Here is a 20899-nt window from a genome sequence, read left to right as displayed (position 1 = left end):
GGAGAATTAATAACTACTACTCTTTCTCTTAATTACGCAAATTTCTCATTAAAAATGTGTGAAAATTGATTAAACTGATCTGAAATCAGGTAAAAATCATTGTCTGATTCCTTGACTGGACCCTTTTCACAAGACTGTGATGACGCAGCGCGTCAACAGCATCGTAAATCCTCAAGTTTTTTTATATATATATATATATATTGATTTTTTTTTTAATGTATGTACAATTTATGACACTATACTTTGTATTATATCACATTTGCATAAAAAAAAACTAGTTAACGCTAATGCGAGGGTGTTTCTAAAAAAAGCGTCTATGATGGTAAATTTTGACATCATTCTCTCTTCTGAGTGCCGTTATCAATCTCTCTCTATTTTTTTTCCTTTTTTATCGTGGAAAAAAACTTTATCGTGCAGTTTTTCTTCAGCTATTGTTGTTGTAGGCAATGCTGAAAATGCAATGCATTTTTGTATTAAATTTTATAATTGTGTGTTTTTTTTTTTTTAATGCAAAGAGGTGTAAAAATGAGCTTGTGTAACTGGAAAACATTTGCATTCATGTTCTTGCATAGAATACATCAGGAATTCATGTCAGCATGATCTACCAATGATATCCAGCAAATGATGAAGATTAAGAGGGACTTGTGGTTCTACACAGCCTACAGTCTTCTTTATGTACAATCTGACCTCTCAATGCTCCAAATGTGAGCATTATTACATATTACCACCATATTAGGCCAAAGCTGTACTGTATATGACACCATATTTAATATCCTGACCGCCTGAGCAAGAACATAAATGACTGAATGAAAAGTCAACCGTGACATGATTAAAGATGATGCCGTGACAGAGAGACACGTGTGAACCATCCATCACTATATAAGTCCACTCCACTCCTAGATAAGTGGAGGTTACTTCAGCCTTGGACACATTTCCCTTCTGCTTTCATTAAACAGTTGATGACTGTTCTCCGATACTGCTGACATGATTCATATTTCCAGTAAGTATAAGAAAACCGCAAATGCATGACCTCAAGGTGAACTCGGTGTTGAATGCATCTCGAATTTACTGAAATGCAGAGAAGCAAACATCATACAGTATATCACCATCTTTGTTGGTGCAGAAATGTGTCTCACCTGATGATCACAGAAGATGATCAGTGTTCCCTAAAAAGACTAATTTCCTGCCTCTGTCACCTTTTCTTCTCACTTGAGGCTGTGTATTCACAGTTTTGATGCATCTTGTTTGCCACACTGCATTAATTTGATTGGTGTATGCTGTGAAAATGTTCCAGCAGTGCAGGTTGAACTAGTGGAACAAGATCAACATTCAGTGTAATTTACCATCTGTAACTTTACCACTGACAATATTTGACATTCCCAACCCTATATATTTGCAAGTGCCCCCAACTGTTGAAAAAACACCAACATTTTGTTTTATTATAATTTGTAGTGAATTATAACCTTATTTTTTGACTAATGGCCCATGCAAATCTCACTGCTAATGTTATTGTGGTTGCCTGAGTATTGCTGATTAGTTGCTAAGTTGTTCTGAGAGCTTATTGCTATGCAGTTGCAAGGTGGTTTGCATTGTGGACCAAATTAAGAACCCAGCCTCAAGAAATGATTTATTTTGGTCCCTAGAAGTGGCTTGTGTCCCTTCCTTAATCAAGGCATTTGATGGGATTTTTTTTTTTTTTCAACTGTTTTATCATCCAGCAGATGAAAATCAACCACACTTCACTTCAACAAGAGGCTGTTTTGCATGATTTGAAGTGCTATTCCTATTTGCAGCACTAATTAACAGCCAAGTTTAATGCCAAAAAAGAAGAGCACTAATAATTAGGCTTGATTGGACATTACTGACTCAATTCTGCATAAGACCAAGTCATGTTTAGATCTAAATTTAAGATGTAGGAATTTGAATTGCATATAAAATTCACAATTTAAACAAATCCTATAATGTAGAGACTCTGAAGCTGCTTTGTAACGATTTGTATTCTGAAAAGCACTATACAAATAAACGTGAATTGAATTGTATTGTAACTTAATGTGATGCTTATTTGTCAGTCATATGTAAATGAAACAGGTCAGATTTCAGTAACAGTACTAATAAACTGAATATTTAAATACACAATAACCTGGTTTGTATCTGTTTATTATCATATCCAATTTGTTTCACTCTCATATACTTGAACTAAACTAAATATTGCTTGTTCCACAGCTAGTCCATTTTAAGCATGTTTCATCATTTTAAACTGTTTTCACAATGATTCTAAGCAATTTGAATAAATGCATTTTTAAAATGTATTATGTTAAACCAAATCAAATAGATGCAAAAAGTTAATAAACTATGAAATCACTAACAAATATGTATTAAATAAACTAACAAATATGCATTGTTTTAAGTTAAATATTAAAACACTGTAATCCAAATAGATGAAGGTTTTATATGCAATTCAGATAAATACATTTAAAACTTCTGCCTACATTGTGCATACTTTTTTTTAATTTGATTTTTTGTATTTTTTTTTTTTTTTAATGTAATTAAATCTGACTTCACCAGTTCTCTCATATTTGCATGAACCCTATGTGATCATTTTAACGAACCCTTGGTTGGGAAACTGAACTACAAGGTGTGAAAACTTTCTCAAAATAATGAGTTTGTGCTCTCTGAGTGTGTCAGAGCACATAATGTCAGGCGTAATTCACTGATGTGTTTGGAAACAAAAAAAATCAGACCTCTTATGAAAAGTTAAAGCTGGAAACATACTCTACACAAGCACATAAACGCACTGTATGTTATGTAATGTAGGAACTGTGATTCACTGATGTGTTTGATTTGAATTTTTGGACACATTTCCAGGTTTTCTGCCTGACTTTCCAACTTGAATGAAAAAAATCAGTAAGTGCAACAAAGCCAAAGCCACATTTCATGATTTATTTTCCCGAAGGCACTCATTACATTCGATGTAATGTTTGCACAACTGTTAATGTGATCACCATGACAACACAGAGCATGACTACGATTACCGTAATGTTTTCGAGATGTAAGCTCACATTCTGTGACGTTTACATCAGCATTAAATGATCAACACCATCATCGCATGCTGTCTTAGCTGAAATGTAAATTTTGTGTGTTTTGTATGCATTTGCATTCACTATTGTGGATCAAAAAAGTCAATAATGTTTTATTTATGCATTCACATTTTCTTTGTTCTGTGGGTATAAAAAACATTTGTATGTATATGAACTGAAATCAGGTGAAACTTAACAAATCAGACTCTTTTATGGCAATAATAGAATAACTGTGGATTTACAGCAACCCCAAAAAGTATCTAGCTAGTCTCTAAAAAGGTAAAACAGCATTTGTAATTAATTTTAAAGCCAATGTAACTACTAATTTAATTATTTAAAATCAAATAATACCAGAATTACAAAAAAAATAAAATAATTTAAGTCAATGTAAAACATGATTTGCATCTAATTTTATCACTTAAAGACAAATTAAAAATTCTTATGCAACTAATTTTACCAATTAAAGTCAATGTAAAACAGTGTTTGCAGCTATTTTTATTTAAACTGCTACACATTTTACCATTTTATAAACTATTTTTCATGTGATGTGTTTCACGTTGTTTTTAATTCAGCAATGTCACTTAAATTAATTCATTAAATTAATATATTGTCTAAATCAGTACTGACTGTTTTGATTTTCAACACTAGATGCATCATTTAATCATTTAAAATGGTACAGAGGTTTTGGAATATGTTTTGTAAAGGTTGCATCTCCCTTTATTGAAAATATCTCTTGATATTTTGATATGTTTTATTACTTAATGCAATGGTATTCTTATGCGTGATGTAAGAGTCCTGATACTTTTGGGGTTCACTGTATACCTCATAAAGATGCCATCATATCATTCTAATACTTCTAGTAAAATGGGTTTCACTCTTATTGAATATCATCAATATAGCTTTGATTCCAGTCATTCTCAGGGGGTTTGATATGTTTATAGACTTCAGTGTGAATGCAGCTTTCACCAACAGCTGTAAAGTGATTGTTGTTTAAACTCTGGCATCACAATCAAAAGGTTATTGAGCATGTGTCAATTTTTCAACTAAACTGAATAAATTAGTGTTTCATAGAAGTTTGTGATTTGCCATCATAGATGACGGACTCATCTGAGCAGCAGTGGATGTTCAAGCAGGTTTGCTTTCTGAAAGACATCACGGTTTACAGAAAAAAAGGCTTTCTGCGATCCGTAGCACACCTTTGAAAAGAGCAAAAGTCCTCCAAAAAGCCTCTGTTCACTGTTCTGTGATGAACAATCAGTCTTGAAGTTGTAAAGAACATAAATAATACATTTGAAAGGTATGGTTCATCTAAAAAAGAAAAAATTCAGACATTTTACGTGATCTCATGTCACTTCAAACCCTTTTCAGTTGCTTTTTGTGTGGAACTGATTGAAGCAGAAGTATTACAGAAGGTCTTTTACATATTAATAATAATATGAATTGATTAATAGTAAGCTTCTAAAAAGTTGTTATTCACTGAAATCTTCACTTCCATCACAGCTGTCAATCTCAGACACTCAAAAAATAGCATATAGCAACTAATTCAACATCAGTGATTGTTCAGTGATTAAGTTTTTGAAATTTGATAAATTTTCAATAAATAGCTTCAATTTCAGTTCCTCACACAAACCATCATGAGTCATACTATTGTTACAGTACTTTTACTTTTCATTTTTGTGAGATTTCCACTGAAGAAAGAAATTCATTCAGGTTTGGAGCAACATGAGGAGTAAGAATTTCCAGGTATTTTGGTGAACTGTCTCTTTAAGGTGATGTGAGTCTGTATTCCTTGAGCTCTCCATGTCTTTTCTCATTTTTGGCAACTTATCATTTGTCACAGTGAAAATCAACTGCAGGTGATCGTAACGAGTCGAGCCGCAGCTTACAAAACACAAAGGCACATTTTCACCCTGTCATCGTCTGCCTACGGTTGATGTTCTTTCTGCTCCAGTCTTTTATTGCGCTCTTGTTCTTTGGCCTGAGCCGGAGCGAAACCGTTCTGCTGTTTGGGTTCCTCAGGATAGTGAGGCAGACACGTGAAGCCAGTGTTAGCCTCCACTGCTGTTTTCTCTTCCTCTATCTCCTCCTCGTCCTCTCTTCTCTCTTCTCCCAGAGTAACGTTGCTGCTGTTGCTGCTGAGGACGTCGCCCAGCCTGCTGGCGTCTTCTGGGATGTTCCTGCGGAGATCTTTGCTCCTGTTGCGTTTGGCCAGTTTGGTGAGCGAGCCGAAGCGGTTGAAGATGTTCTCCTCGGAGGACGCCTGCTGTTCGCCGCGCTCGGCCTTCAGTCGCAGGTTGTTCAGTTTAGTGTCGATGCTCTCCTGCGAGGAGGTCTTAAAGCGCCCCGCGTCCAGACTAGCGAAGACGGCCCGTTTTTCAGGCGACAGCATGTCCAGCGAATGCGCCCGCTGCTCCAGACCCAGACGTCTGCGCTCCATGCTGCGGATGGTGGCCGCCCGCTGAAGTTTGTCGTGGATCTCGCCGCTGAGGCGCCGCCGTGTCTCGCGTAACTCTGCACGAACATTTGCCTTCCATTCTGCCGCATGGGCCTTAAACTCTCCAACCTGTGTTACACAGATAAAGTAAAACATCATTTGCAACTGATTTTACCAGTCAACATAAAACATTACTTTCAAAAAATGGTATTATTTAACATCTGCATTTGCAGCTAATTTCAGTATTTTAAGCCAAAGTAAAACTGAGTTTGCAACTAATTTCACTATGTATTTGAAGTCAATGTAAAACTGCATTTGTAACATATTTTACCATTTAAAATCTAAGTAAACAGATTTGCTACAAATGTCACCATTTAAAGCCACCACAAAACTGCATTTGCAACTAATTTAATCACTTAAAATCAACATAAAACAGCAATTGCAGCTAATTTTGCCATTTAAAATCAAGGTAAAAAATATTTTGCGACTGATTTTACCGTTTAAAATCAACAAAACTGCGCTTGCAACAGATTTGACCATGTAAAGTAAACAGCATTCGCAACACATTTTACCATTTAAAATCAACATAAAACTGAGTTTGCAATGGATTTTACCATTTAAAGTCAACGTAAAACTGCATTTGCAACAGATTTTACCAATTAAAGTTGACATAAAAAAACATTTGCAATTAATTTCAGCATTTAAAGTCAATGTAATACGTCATTTGGGCAACTGGGCTTGATATTATCATGATAAAGATGGTGTAAAGTGTGTTTCATATCAGAATGGAGCCAAATCTGAATGGAGGGTGAAGGTCATGTTCTCCCTCCACAGCATCTTTAAGTATCCCAGTGGTGACACTTCTTTATCAGATATAGCATTATTTGATATTATTTTGTGACCAGTTGCTAATTATATTAACATTACCTACCATAAAATAACTCTGTTAACTGTTGACAAGAAAGGATCATTACCGACAGCAGCCAAATCAATGACTACTTGCCTACTGATTAGCATTAACCAATAGTCTACACACCCTAGTTATCATCAGCTGAAAAGGAAGAGACAGGAATCTATGCAAAGAAAATAGAGCTCTGAGGCAGTAAAATAATGCTGTGTTGTATATTGGAGATCATGTGTGACATATCATACCTCTTCTTTTGTTTTCTTGGACAGAACCCTGAACCAGTCTCCAATCATGCTCAGGACCGCAGCAAAATATGCCAGACCCACCAAAATCCAGAACCAGACCAGAGGCTTGTACCATTTCATGTATTCTATTTTTCGATCACCACCTATTAAAAAAATTACAGTTTTAGTACACTATATAAACAGAATCAGAAGGCCAAAAAACTGTGGTCCAAAACAAACATCCCATTGGAATGGAATGATCTTAACTATAATTTTAAACTAAACTAAAATTTACCATTTGAAATCAACGTAAAACAGCATTTCCAGCGAAATTGACTACTTAAAGCCAACATAAAACGGCATTTGCAATGCAATTTGCCATTTGAAATCAATGTAAAACATTATTTCCAGCAAATTTTACTATTTTAAGCCAACGTTAAACAGCATTTGTAACTAACTTTACCATTTAAAGTAATTATAAAACAGGATTCACCACTTTAAATTCAACATAAAGCAGCATTTAACACTTTAAAGTCAACATAAAACAGTATTTACCATTTAAAGTCAACAGTTAACACCATTTGGAGCTAATTTCACCATTTAAAATCAATGTAACAACATATGCCACTAATTTTACCATTTAAAGTCAATGTAAAACAGCATTTGCAGCAAACTTTACCATTTAAAGTCTAAAAAACATCATTTGGTATAAAAATTAAGCAACTCTTGACTGTACTAGGCAAAATTCTGTAAAATGCCTTCATCAGACCACCTACCTGCTACATAATCTCCAATGCCGACGGTTGTGAGAGTAATGACAACGAAGTAGATGGCTTCTAAAGTACTCCATCCCTCGATGTGTTTGAAAATCACCGCTGGGATGGTGACAAAAATGATGCAGCCAGCGATGATGAAGAGTATGGTGGAGGTGACGCGGATTTTGGTCTGACTGATTTGCTTGTGTTTTTGCTGTAAAGGGCAGCAGATGCATGTGAATTAATGTATTTACATAACCAATTATTAATTAATTATCCTCAGTAGAATATCTTTAAGTCAGTCCACTCACCCTGAAAACTTTCTCCACCTTCAGGATGCTCTTCATAAACACGGTCCCTAGTTGATCACCGATCCCGGCCAAGAGGAAGCCAAACAGTGGGATGCCAAATATGGCGTAAAGGATGCAAATCTTGCCGCCCTCAGTCCTGGGGGCGATGTTTCCATAGCCTGTAGATGTGGGGGGAGAAGACAAGAACTTATTTAATCGTTATAAAACAAACCACTCTAGATGACCCCCTCTATTTAAACCACATTCATATATCCAGAGGGAGACAATTGGTGGCTTCCACCGAGAGAACATGGCAGTAATTACAGACTGCTGAACAAAAGGGAAGTTAAGACAAGGACAGACTAAACAATTTCGGTCAGAGAGGAGATCTGAGCTCAAAGTTCTGCAGAAATATTCTTGAAGGTCAGCGCAAATCTTGTTGAAAGTAAACATGCAATGTGTGAACTAGAAAACAAAATTTGTCAGGAGTTTGTTATTTTTCTGAGAAGAGCAAAAAACAATTACGATTAAAAGTCAATGGAAAACAGCATTTGCAACTAATTTTACCATTTAATGTCCAAATAAAACAGCATTTGCAACACATTTTACCATTTAAAGTCAATGTAAAACAGCATTTGCAACTAATTTTACCATTTAAAGTCCATGTAAAACAGCATTTGCAACTAATTTTACCATTTAAAGTCCAAGTAAAACAGCATTTGCAACTAATTTTACCATTTAAAGTCCAAGTAAAACAGCATTTGCAACTAATTTTACCATTTAAAGTCCAAATAAAACAGCATTTGCAACACATTTTACCATTTAAAATCAATGTAAAACAGCATTTGCAACAAATTCTACCATTTAAAGTATTTGTAAAACAGCATTTGCTACTAATTGTACCATTTAAAGTCCATGTAAAACAGCATTTGCTACTAATTGTACCATTTAAAGTCCATGTAAAACAGCATTTGCAACACATTTTACCATTTAAAGTCAATGTAAAACAGCATTTATCTTTTAAAGTTAACATAAATCATTTGCAACAAATTTTTATAACTTAAAATCAATGTAAAACTGCATTTGCAACCAATTTTATCATTTAAAGTCAACAAGAAACAGCATTTACAACAAATTTGAACTATTTCTCATATTGTGATATGTGAGAGGTGTTATAGAGATGGTGGGTTTATTTTACCTATCGTAGTGATGACGGTTCCAGCGAAGAAGAACGCGCTGCTGAGGTCCCAGTGGCTGGAGTTATTGGACGTGTCTCCAATGGGACTCACTCCAGCACTGACCGCGTCTACTGCATGCTGGAAAAGATGCACACAAGAGAGAAACACTCAAAAAGCCATTTTGGAAGTGCTTCATTGACAGTAAGTGACCAAAGTATAACAATATTAGGAAATCATTTTAAAAAGCCATTTCCCCTGAGTCACCACGCGCAATGTCAGAAACTCCAAGAACGTCACATTTCTCAAAGTAATTCACAAGAATGCTGTTTAGACTTGGATGTAATAGCTAAGTGCCTGATATGATGTCAAGCCAACCTCTTTGTGTTTCAGTGTCTAAAAATCTTGCCACTGAAACTCAATCTGCTCCGTCTGTCAGTAATTTAATCAGGTTTTGTGGCTCTTCTCAAACTATTTAAAGAATAAGTAGTATAAATGGATTGGGCTGAGTAAAATGTAGTCAATAAATCAGTAAGTCCTGTCTGAGCAGACTGTGGTGATGCTGTTTTTGTAGTAATCACCCAAATCTTGCTTTTCGTAATCATAAAGATTTGTACCTAGAGTAACAGGGATATTTTTTAACGGAAATGCAGAGCAGTAGAAATGTATGGGCTGCAATCAGTCCTATAAACTATTACAATAAATTAAGCAAATTTCAGCTGATCACATCTACCTGTAGGAATGCGACACCTATCACTGCATTTCTATATAAGCTCTATTCAGTATTATTCAGCAGCTTTTTCGCTTGCTCAGGAGCAAATTACCCTCCTCCATCCCCAGCTCCTCCTTTCTCCACAGTCAGGACCTGGCTTTCTGATATTCCTTGTTGAATCAGACTCCTTTATTTTGAGCTATGTGTTAAACTTAAATATCATTAAGTACATTGGTGATATCTGCTTGTTCTGTTCTGTTGACCCCGGGGGGTTATTATTGCTGCTCTCCCTGCTCATTCATGACAGTTTTTGCCCAGAACAGAACCATACCACCAAACAAACTGTGGGCTAAGTGTCTATCATTTTGAAGATAGTGGTCATGACAGAATTAAGTAAGATGATATCAAAGAGAAAACGCACAATAAAATAACATGCTGTCAGCAAGAAACTGCTTTCCTCTGAGTAATGTCTCTTCTGCTCCGGCAGGAATCGCTGAGCATCCTGCAGGTGGGAAGATTTTTGAGTCAGTCCTGCTCACGGCCAAGAACACCGACAACAGCCATCTGGTCTCGCATGACAGGACAGAGACATGTCCACATGACAGACTGAGTTTAAAGGCTTTTTTGAGCTGAATCTTCAGTATGATGTTGCTTCACGTGCCCTACAAAGTGCTTGTTTTGGAACCAGTTTACAGCACAATGTCTCAGTTTGATTAAATGAAGATTGTGCTTGAGTTTCTTTCCTCTCAGATGTTTCTTCTAAGAAGAAGTCCCTATTAATAGCTCAGTTAAGCAAATGAGATATTATCACTATAAAGCCTACTGTATCATATTCTACTACAGTTTCACACAATCTACTCCACGTCTTCTGTCTTCTGATTGATAGTTTAGAGTTTTTAAGTCTAATTGTAGAAACGTCCACCTCCAGCTGGTACTTCACGTGTCTTTTTGCTGTCACATCTTTGCTGAGTTTGAACAAGTAAAGGTCAGAATAACTGCAGTAATATCTCCAGATGAACTCTTACTGGACTGAAGCAGCTCAGCTTTACTTGATTCTCCATCAATAATGTTTTAGAGTCTCAAATCTGATCATCAGGATCTTTTGAGGAGCGTTTGTTTCCAGAAGCTTTACTTTCACTGTTCCTCAGCGGAGGAATGATCTTCACAAGCCTCCAGAACATCTCACATCTTCTGAGGAGCCTTTATTTCTTCATCTCTCAATCAGCACTGGATTGCATTGCATTATGTTTTGATCAGTTCAATCTCATCTTATGAAGACATTTTACTGGAGATATAGAGTGATGACTCTCTCTCTCTCTCTCTCTGATGACAATCTACGTCTCTATATATATATATATTATTGTGTGTGTTTTTTTTTTTATTTTGAATTTCTCTCAATCTTAGTGTGTGTGTGTGTGTGTGTGTGTGTGTGTGTGTGTGTGTGTGTATGTCAGTATCTGCTGTGCTGTTATTGATTGACAAGCATCAGAATGTCGTCATAAAAAATATCAGCATGTGCACCAAATTAATTTTTTTTTTTGCTCCGTTTGAGTCTCTAAATAAAACTGAGCTGTTTTTTCCTCCATATTCTCACTACATCAGACTATATGAGTCATAAAACATCCTGTATCAAAATGATACTCAACAAAAAAAACATAAAGGTTCAATAAACTGTTCCATTTAAAAAATAAATAGATTTTTCAGACTATTATGGCTTTACATGTCTGATTTGTGATTTTTCTGTGGTCAGTTACAGCACGTGGCTGGTTTTGCTTCATGTGGACCATGAAGACGTCTGAAAGCTCCAGCAGGGCTTTGCTCTCAAGAGACTCTGCCTTCAGCGGGCCAAACAATTAATAATTGATTACCTCAGTCTATTCCCTATCGAGGGGTCCGTTTTAACTGTCTTGGTTGGAAATAGAGAATTGATTTTTTTTTTTTTTTTTGGCATGAGCTTAATTGCCTGTTGTACTGTAGGGCACTCTTTGAGTCACAAAGGATGCTTACATGACGTAAATAGGAGAGAAATGAAGAAGGACGTAGGTGTGTATCTGATCACTCACATATGCAGTTATTTTCAGGTTTGACTGAACTCTCAGTAAACTGGGTCAGATGGTCACTTGATGATTTAAACATTTCATGCAGTGTGGTCATGTGATATTATAATAACACCAATAAAATACTATATTTAGGTTTTATGAATATATTTATTTATTTTGTCTTTTTCAATTTTAGTTCATTTTAGTAATTTTGTTGTTTTAGGCATTTAAAAAAAACATATAACTATGTAGTTTATTTTTATATTGTTAATTTTAATATTATTTTTCAGTTTTAGTAATTTTATTAATTCAAATTAACCTAAAAGAGAGAGAGAGAGAGAGAGAGAGAGAGAGAGAGAGAGAGAGAGAGAGAGAGTTAGTTTGTTTCCTTTGGCAACTAGCTGAAATAAAAAAATTTTTTCAGTATTTTTTTTTTTTTTTTGCATGTATTTTTTAAAAAAAAATATATTATTTTCCAAGTAACAAAAATGTTATATTTTATTTAAAATATAATTTTTATAATTATTAGTTTTATTCTTATTATTATTATTATTATTATTATTATTATTATTATTATTATTATTATTATTATTATTATATTGCAATAGCTGTTAAAAAATTCTATTTTAAATAGCTAAATATTTTATTTCAAATAAAAATTATTTTATTTAAAATAATAAAAATGTTTTTAATTATTTATTTGTTGTTGTTGTTGTTTCCTTGGCTGAAATAATAATAAAAATGTTTTTAATTATTTATTTGTTGTTGTTGTTGTTTCCTTGGCTGAAATAAAATGTTTAAGTGTTTGTTTGTTTTTTCCCTGTATATTTTAAAAGTATTTTATGTAAAGTAATGAAAATAATATAAAGAGAGAGAGAGAATTCCCTTGGCAATTATTATTATTTTTATTTTATTTAATTTTTTATTTTTTTAGTAAATGATAACAACCCTGTGTGGCATACACTACTAGTAAACAGTATGCAGTTTAGTGTGCAGTATGCTGGCTTTCTGTCTCAAACATCATCACTGAACTGTGATCTGTATATAAGTGACCGTCTGCTTCCTTGTTATTATAGATCCCTGGACACTCATTTGCATGGAAACGCTTGCATCAGTGAGCCCCAGTTAACCTTGACAAAAAAGTCCTAATTGAGATGATGTTTTAATTCTTGATTATAAAGAGCTAACCATAAACAATAACCTTTACAGCTTGTATTGTTATTAAACATGAAATTAGTACAAAATAATAATAATAATAATAATAATAATAATAATAATAATAATAATAATGTTTTCTCAGCCTGTTATATAATGGAAATTTTTCCCAACGATCTCATCCACCTTTCAAGTATCCCCAGGCTGACTCTGTAGGATGTGCTGCTGTGAGAAATCAATGCAAAGCTTTAATTGATGGCAGCACATTTGAGTTCCATGTATGTGAGATATATGTGCTCTCTGTTATGTAACAAATAAAGCTGGTGCTTTATCACAGCACACAAAATTCAGCCTGAAGTGAGTGTATGCAGAAGTGAGAGCTGATGGCCAGAGGGATTCATGTGTGTCTTGGAATGACATTTACTGATCAATTAGAGCTCAGCGTCAACCGGAGGAAACAGCAGGGGAGATGTGTGATTGAGGAGCACATGAAGGTTGTTGCTGATGCTCACATGGCTGGAAAAAGCTCATTCGGGTCTTCAGACATTCTAAGATGAGAGTGTCACCCAAGACAAGGTGTACGATGGTTTAAATATCAGTCTATATTATGACACTGAATGCATTCTCTATAGGGGAACCTAATATTTTAAAGCCTCAGCTTTCACAACTAAATTACTAAGGATAAAAAAAAATTAAAAAAAAATATATATAAATATTTTGTTATACACTTTGTGTAATATGAAACTGATTTCATGAGAATGAAAATGAAACTGTAAAAGCTATTACTGAAATTATAAATTGTAAAATGTTTTAATAAATAATGGTATTATCTATACTGCCTTCTGTAATTAGGCTATTTTAAATGTTGAAAATGGTCATTGTAGTACAATATTTTTTTTAAAACATAATTAAGATTAATGAAAATTATTACAAAATTATGATATTATAAAATTAATGTATATATTAAATATAAAAGGTATATATACAAAAAAAAAAAATAAACTGTTTTACTTATATATATATATATTATATATATATCTATATATATATATATATATATATATATATATATAATTACAAAAAAGAAAAACACTATATTTTGAATTATTTTAACACTATAACACTTAAAATTTCTAGATATCAGATTCATCATTAACTAAAACTAAAGCCATAAAAAATGTCTAGAAATAAAATAAATGTTAACTAAATTAAAATAAAGCGCAAAAACATTACCTTTATTTCAGCTAGTTTTCATGGCAAAATTTTTTTTTATTGAGTTTAACTTGATAAAAAAAGAAAACTAAAATAACTGCTAAAATAAGCTGAAATAAACATACAGATGTGTTTCTAATAAACAAAAACGAAGAAAAAAAACACAATGAAATTACTCAAATAAAAATAAAATAGAAAATATTAAAATATTTTTTCTTTTCGTTTTTTTCGTTTAAAATTAAATATATGATTCTTCATAGGCATGTTTCCATTGATCTTCATTATGGTGAACTTCATGAGTTGAATATCTCTTCACTCCTCTACTTGATTCTCCATTAATCTTCTTTTTTTTTTTTTTTAAATCAGTGAGCCTCGAATATAATGGTATGAATATGATCATCAGGGTCTTTTGAGGAGTGTTTGTTTCCAGAAGCTTTATTTCACTGTTCCTCAGCGAAGGAATGATCTTCTCAAGAAGAAAACATCTCACATCTTCTGAGGAGACTTTATTTCTTCATCTCTCAATCACTGCATTATATGTTTGATCATTTACATCTCATCTTACTAAGAGATATTATTGGAGGTATAATATTTATAACTTTAGTCTCTCATTAGTTGATAATCTCTCTCTGAGTCTGATCTCACCTTGATGAGGTCCTCGAGCTCGGCTGGAGAGACGCAGGGGTTCCTCTGCAGGAACAGGGCCTTCTCCTGCGTGATGCTGTCCTTCTGGTTGCTCTCGAAGGGTTGCTCCAGCGCGCGGAAGGCCAGACCGCCGCACACCAGGTACATCACCACCACCACAAACACGGTCACCACCGTCTTCCACTTCATGACCGAGTGGAGAGCAGACCCGTCCACGCCCGCGTCCATCCCCGTCACCACGCTGGCCGAGCGGGACGAGATGGAGAGGCGCGGGAGAACGCAGTGACCGTTCACTTTCACCTCACAGCCCATCGGGTTCTGCATGGCCCCTACGCTGGCCTGAACCAGACTGGACTGGACCTTCTTCGGCGGGACGATGTTTGTCTGAACAGCCACTAAAAACAGACAAAGACAAATCAAATAATTGGACATATTACCAGTGTTGGGGGTAACGCATTACTTTTTTTAATAAAAAACCAGAGTTATTTCATAAGTGTAATGATCAACACCAGTTAAACCTTTATGTATTTAATCGGGGTTGCCATGTTGAGAGAAATCGGGAGTGAGTGCAGAGGTGTTGTGTGCGCTGTGTGTGAACCTTTATGTATTTAATCTTTTTTAATTAACCAATGTCTTTGCTGCTGACCTTGATGATCTTATTCGACCATACTAATAAGCAAAAATAACTTTAGATAAACTAACATTTGTGCTTCATTTTTGTATTCCTGAAGAGTGTTAAACATTCTTCTCCTGTGTTCTACTGTACAGACATGAATTTACTTTTCCTTCAGCCTGAGGCTTACTCATTTCCCTTTTGGTGTGAAAAACTTTTACATTTGCCTACAACAGATCTTTTTATATAAAAAACAAACAAGCAAGCCCTTCCCAGATTTAAAAAGTAACGCAAAAGTAACGTAATGCATTACTTTCTATTAAAAGTAACTAAATTAGTTACTTTATAACATAGCATAAATATTTTAGTTGTTATTGCTTATAAAGACCTAAAGGAGGAAGTAACTTTCCCCAACACTGATTATCACAACCAAAATGAGCATCACATTGCATAGATATTTTAGTTGTTATTGCTTATAAAGACCTAAAGGAGGTTTTTATCTCACTAAGGAAAATAAAACCACAAAAAAAATAAAACCACAAAAACATGTTTAAAAACATAAATTGAAAAAACATTAACTAAAATAAAATATTAGCTAGTTTCCGCATTTTTGTTTAGTTTAACTTAATGTACTAAAATAACAAAAATTGAAATGAAAATTAATAATAAATAAAACTATAGACATTTTTTTTAAAAATCTAATTCAAAATATGAACAAAATCATAATAGTGTGATGCTGAAATAACACTGGTTTCCGATGTGTTTTATTTATTAAAATATACACATGATATAAATGTTAGTATAAGACATTGTTGAGATTTCTTATGAAATTCTAGATGAGATCTCAGAATAATGCAGAATAATTATATAATAATTTCCATTTAATCTCATTTCTGTCTAGAAGAACTGAGATATTGAAGAGAATCTTATTTGTGATTTTTCTTTCCTGAGCAAATATATATTCTGCATAAATATATATTCTATTCAGTTCTATTCTACCATATGGTTTTTTTAACCATCTACAATGTTTTTAGGACCTTTAAGACCTATTGTGAATTTGCTGTCATGAAAATTAAGCTAATTTTGTTCATTATGGTAATGAAAAATTTAAAAAGAATAAATACAAAATGAATTAATACAACATTAAAATACTTACTTCATAAAACTTCCAAATCTAAACAATAAATCATCTTTACAAATATATATTTTATTACAGAATTTTTGATAAATAACTATTGAGAATTGGGATTTTTTTAAAGCATGTATACATTAAATATATATATATATTAGAGTTTTTGGAGTATGTTTTACAAGAAAATACTATTTCAGTCTTTCAACTTTAAAATTTCACATTTATTTTAATGTGTTACGTTCCATTACTTTGTAATTATTTGTGAAATTTACATGCAATTTCTGAGTGAAAATATACAATTACACAATGCAGAATACACAATGCATTTAAATAACAGATCATAATTGGAGCGCTGAGGTTGATGCATGAAGAATCGTCTGGTTAAGCAGCAGCGAGCACTCAGAGAAGCACTCTAGGTTAAAGAGATGCTCTCAGAAGAGAATATATTTATTTTTCTAAGGTGTTGTGGCGTGGCCTTATCGCTCATGAACGGGGTGAAGCAGCACAAGGTGAGATCCAGTGTTTCTAATAAACAGATGATATCTTGAGGAGGACAAAGCCATGAGGAGTCCCTACTGAGAGTCATTCATGTGTTCATGTGAGCGCAGCTGCGTTCAGTCGCCTTGTTTAAACATTCAGCGCTGCCTTTGTGGGGGACAGTGGGCGGAGCCTGTGAGTCACAATGATGTAAGGCTCAAACCACCCCATAATTTATGCAGGCTCCGCCCCTCAGCATGCTTCAGTACAGTCCCTTTGTAAAAAAAAGAAACAGAAAATACAACAATTTTATTATTTAAAAAACACAACAATTAAAAAAATCAACTAAATAAAAAAAACCAACATGCACATGTATTGTTTTGCCTAATAATCAATAAATGCACCTTTTTTTTTTTTTTTTTGACTTTGAATGACTCAAGGATGCCTATGTCAGTACATCTGAGACATAAAAGCTTTCAGTCCAGCCCTCACCAATCAATATCCAATCAAGTAGGTATATAAACATTGATGAACGTCTATAAAAATGTAGCAACAACAATTAAATGAAGATATATAAAATAGCCCTTTCTGATATATAAAATACATTGATAACAGTCATGACATTATTTTGTCATTTTGAAAGCCATTATGTAATGGTATATATTTCCAAATTAGAATTTGAAAATGCTTCATTCAAAATAAATAATAATAATAATAATAATAGTTATATGTGTGTGTGTGTGTGTGTGTGTGTGTGTGTGTGTGTGTGTGTGTTGTGTGTTCATTTTCTTTATATTAAAACTAATAAAGATATATATATATATATATATATATATATATATATATAATATATATATATATATATATATATATATATATATATAATTTTTTGTATTGATATAAATGTAACCTATATATTCAACAATAAAAAAATAGATTTATAAATAAAGACATAGAAATACATTTTCTTTTGATATATATTCTGTGTGTGTGTGTGTGTGTGTGTGTGTGTGTGTGTGAAATAAAAAATGTGTGAAGAAAGAAAAAAAAAATCTGATGATTAAAAAACAACAAAAAATACCAGCAATAATCCGACCAAACTTAAATGAAATATTTTCTCTCATTATAAAGTGCAATAAAACCTCAAATGCGGTAAATAAATGATGAACTTGAGTGAAATAACCATGTGACACAACTAACCTTGTTCAGGGTCCCAGTTCACCTGTTTCCTCGGATTCTCTAACGGGAATTTCATGATGATCACACCTTTCCGTATCAGAGCGAAATCAGGTTTTCTAACAGCATGCACACAGTTCAGAGAGAGACTATAACGCTTCACATTCTCGCTCCTGTCTCAGAACAAGCGCACGCTTCAAAGCCGAGCGCAGTGATAAGGATGAGAATGAGGATGAGGAGGAGATGTCCGTCAGTGTGAGACCACCCAACATCTCTCTCAGCAGCTTGGCATCACTTTGAGGAAAGCGAATAAAGCGCTAAACGTTCTGAGAATCTGGGAGCGTCTCTGCACTCGCCTTTGTTTCAGCGTCTCATCCTTTGTGCCGTGATTCCACAGGCTTTAAGTCATTAAAACAGCTCTTTAGTCATTCGTGTTCGTTATAATATCTGAGATATGATCGCGTAGTGTTGAGCTTGACAGATAGAAGTGATACTCACTGGTCATCGCGGTTTTCCGGCGTGAATGCGGCGCAGAAGCGGCTCAGAGCCGGTGCACATGGAGAGAGCAGGTGCGGAGGGCTGGACTCACCCACCAGCAGCAAATCAACGACTACACACCAATATGAATTATTCATTTCGACTGTGGGTTGTATTCAAACCATAAACGCCTTCATAATAATCTAAAAATATTCATTTACCCATTACTGCTATAGAATACCATATGTTTATGAAGTAAATTTGCAATGCCAATAATAATAATAATATCATATAATATTTAACATATTAATTAATAAAAATAGAATATTTTTTAATTATTTAAATATGACAACAATGTTATTATCTAATATTTAATATTGCATTTATTAATTATTTTATAATGATAGTCATAGTTAATCATTTAATAATAATACATTTTGTTTACTTTTTATTAATTATTTAAATAATACAACAATATTATTATAAAATATTTAACATTGCATATTGGTAAATATTATATTAATAGCCATATTTAATTATTTAAAAATCATATAAATTATATTTAATCATTTAATATTATATGATACTTAACTGTTAAATATTACAATAGAGATATTTATTTAACAATAATATTAATTTTATTGATTTATTTATTATTTAAATGTGACAATATATTTTTTTGCAAATAATAATAATAATACAGTTTAATTAGCACTAGCTTTTGCCATCAGCTATAACTCTTTTTTTTCTGTATAGTAAATCATATATGCATTTTTTAGCAGAGATGTAATATATTTTAATAGGTTTAAATTTGAATAAAATGTATTTAAATCTAAATAATATTCACTCACATGAGGATATTTTAAGCCATAAACACTCACAGAATAATGTAAAAACCACAACAGAGTATATTCATATAATTTATATTATATATTATATATTAATATAATATAATTTAACCCATGACTGTTACTGTGACTTATATATATATATATATATATATACATATATATATATATATATATATATATATATATATATATATAGTAAACATTTATATATAACATATATATACTTTTTTTAATAGGACAATAATATTATACAATATTTAACAGCATATTGTTAATATAGAATTAATAACACATTAAATATCATGTGTATTCTGTATAATAATAATATCACTCTTCCATATTAGATTTTTTTTTTTTTTTTTTTTTTTTACCAGTATTTAAATGTAAAATGTCTTCAAGATGCTAATTATGCTGTCTCATGCTCTGTCTTATGCTGTGAAATCACATTAACAGCAAGGATATAGTTTTTCATCATCATTTGCTGATGTCTTCTGTATGCATTGAGCAGGAAACCCCCGGAGATTCCTCATGAAATATGGATTGTACTGGTTCTGTCTGCACCTCTCAGTCTCAAATTAACACCCACATCTATTAGTAATGGCATGACATCATAACCACATGTGCATTTCTGTATATGAAATATTCAGTCTCAAATTAACACAAACCTTGGTAAATCTCTTTACTCCAATACACCTGTACAGATTTATTTATTAGACATTTTTACACTTTGACTGTCTCGTATTTTGCATGTTTAAAATTGTCTAGATGTCTTTACGCACATAAATGGAGAGTTTTCACAAATTGGTGCAGGTTGCGGGGCAAAGACCCATTCAACTGCCCAATTCCAATAATTCTCACTTTCCTTCAAGAGCAATTTGATAGTGGTCATACACCATCCACATTGAAAGGAGCCCTAGCTTCAGAGATAGTGTTCAATACCCGCGCTGAGGAAGTGCGTCTACAGGCAAGCTCTGTCGAGCGGCCAGACATGAAGACTCCATGACTCTGGATTTGGGTATCATATCATTAAGAGAGAGGAGCTTGAGAGAGGAGGTCTCTCTTCAGTGGGATAGTCCACAGGGGGGCTACCAGCATCTCCACCAATTCTGGGAACCACGGCTGACTGGGCCACCAGCAGAACAGATTGTCTGTCCTCTTTGATTTTGCAAAGCATGCAAGGCAGAAGTTTCACTGGAGGAAAGGAATACTTGCATACTTTCGTCCAGCTGTGAGCTAATGCATCCACTCCAAGGGGAGAGTGTGTCGGTGAATAAAACAGCGGGCAGTGAGTGTTCTCCGCTGATGCTAAGAGATCCACCTCTGCCCTGCTGAATACATTCCAAATCATATTGACTGTCAAAGGGTGTAATCTCCACTCCCCGTGGATCACAACCCAAAGGTTGGTCTGCCATCGCATATGGCTCTCCAGCCTGTGCTCGATGCATCTGTCATAACAGTCTTTCTTCTGATCACGTGGCCAATAAGAACACCCCGGCAATACAGAGTTATAATGCGGGGGATCAGCACGTAGCTTGCCACGGATTTTGA

General features: G+C 33.7%; 1 protein-coding gene and 1 long non-coding RNA gene across 3 annotated transcripts; one reads left to right on the top strand and one right to left on the bottom strand.

Annotated features, from left to right (window-relative positions):
* Positions 1-4821: 4821 nt before the first annotated feature.
* Positions 4822-18614, bottom strand: LOC109061270 (potassium channel subfamily K member 10-like). 2 transcript variants are annotated; one of them, XM_042743153.1, is made up of 7 exons: positions 18522-18614; positions 14626-15020; positions 8886-9003; positions 7709-7866; positions 7419-7611; positions 6664-6806; positions 4822-5640 (listed from the first exon to the last, which is right to left on the bottom strand). In XM_042743153.1, exons 1-7 carry the CDS (start codon positions 18526-18528, stop codon positions 5002-5004), a joined length of 1653 nt encoding a protein of 550 aa, XP_042599087.1. In that variant the 5' UTR covers positions 18529-18614; the 3' UTR covers positions 4822-5001. The 2 variants fall into 2 exon arrangements, with proteins under 2 accessions (XP_042599087.1, XP_042599086.1); XM_042743152.1 differs by having other exon boundaries at positions 18048-18612.
* Positions 7831-10253, top strand: LOC109061272. The gene is made up of 3 exons (XR_002012873.2): positions 7831-8110; positions 8895-9066; positions 10062-10253. It is a non-coding gene; the product is annotated as an uncharacterized LOC109061272 (long non-coding RNA).
* Positions 18615-20899: the final 2285 nt, after the last annotated feature.

This window comes from Cyprinus carpio, chromosome B17, assembly GCF_018340385.1.
Source record: "Cyprinus carpio isolate SPL01 chromosome B17, ASM1834038v1, whole genome shotgun sequence".
Taxonomy (NCBI): domain Eukaryota; kingdom Metazoa; phylum Chordata; class Actinopteri; order Cypriniformes; family Cyprinidae; genus Cyprinus; species Cyprinus carpio.
This window is presented reverse-complemented; position numbering and strand designations above follow the sequence as displayed.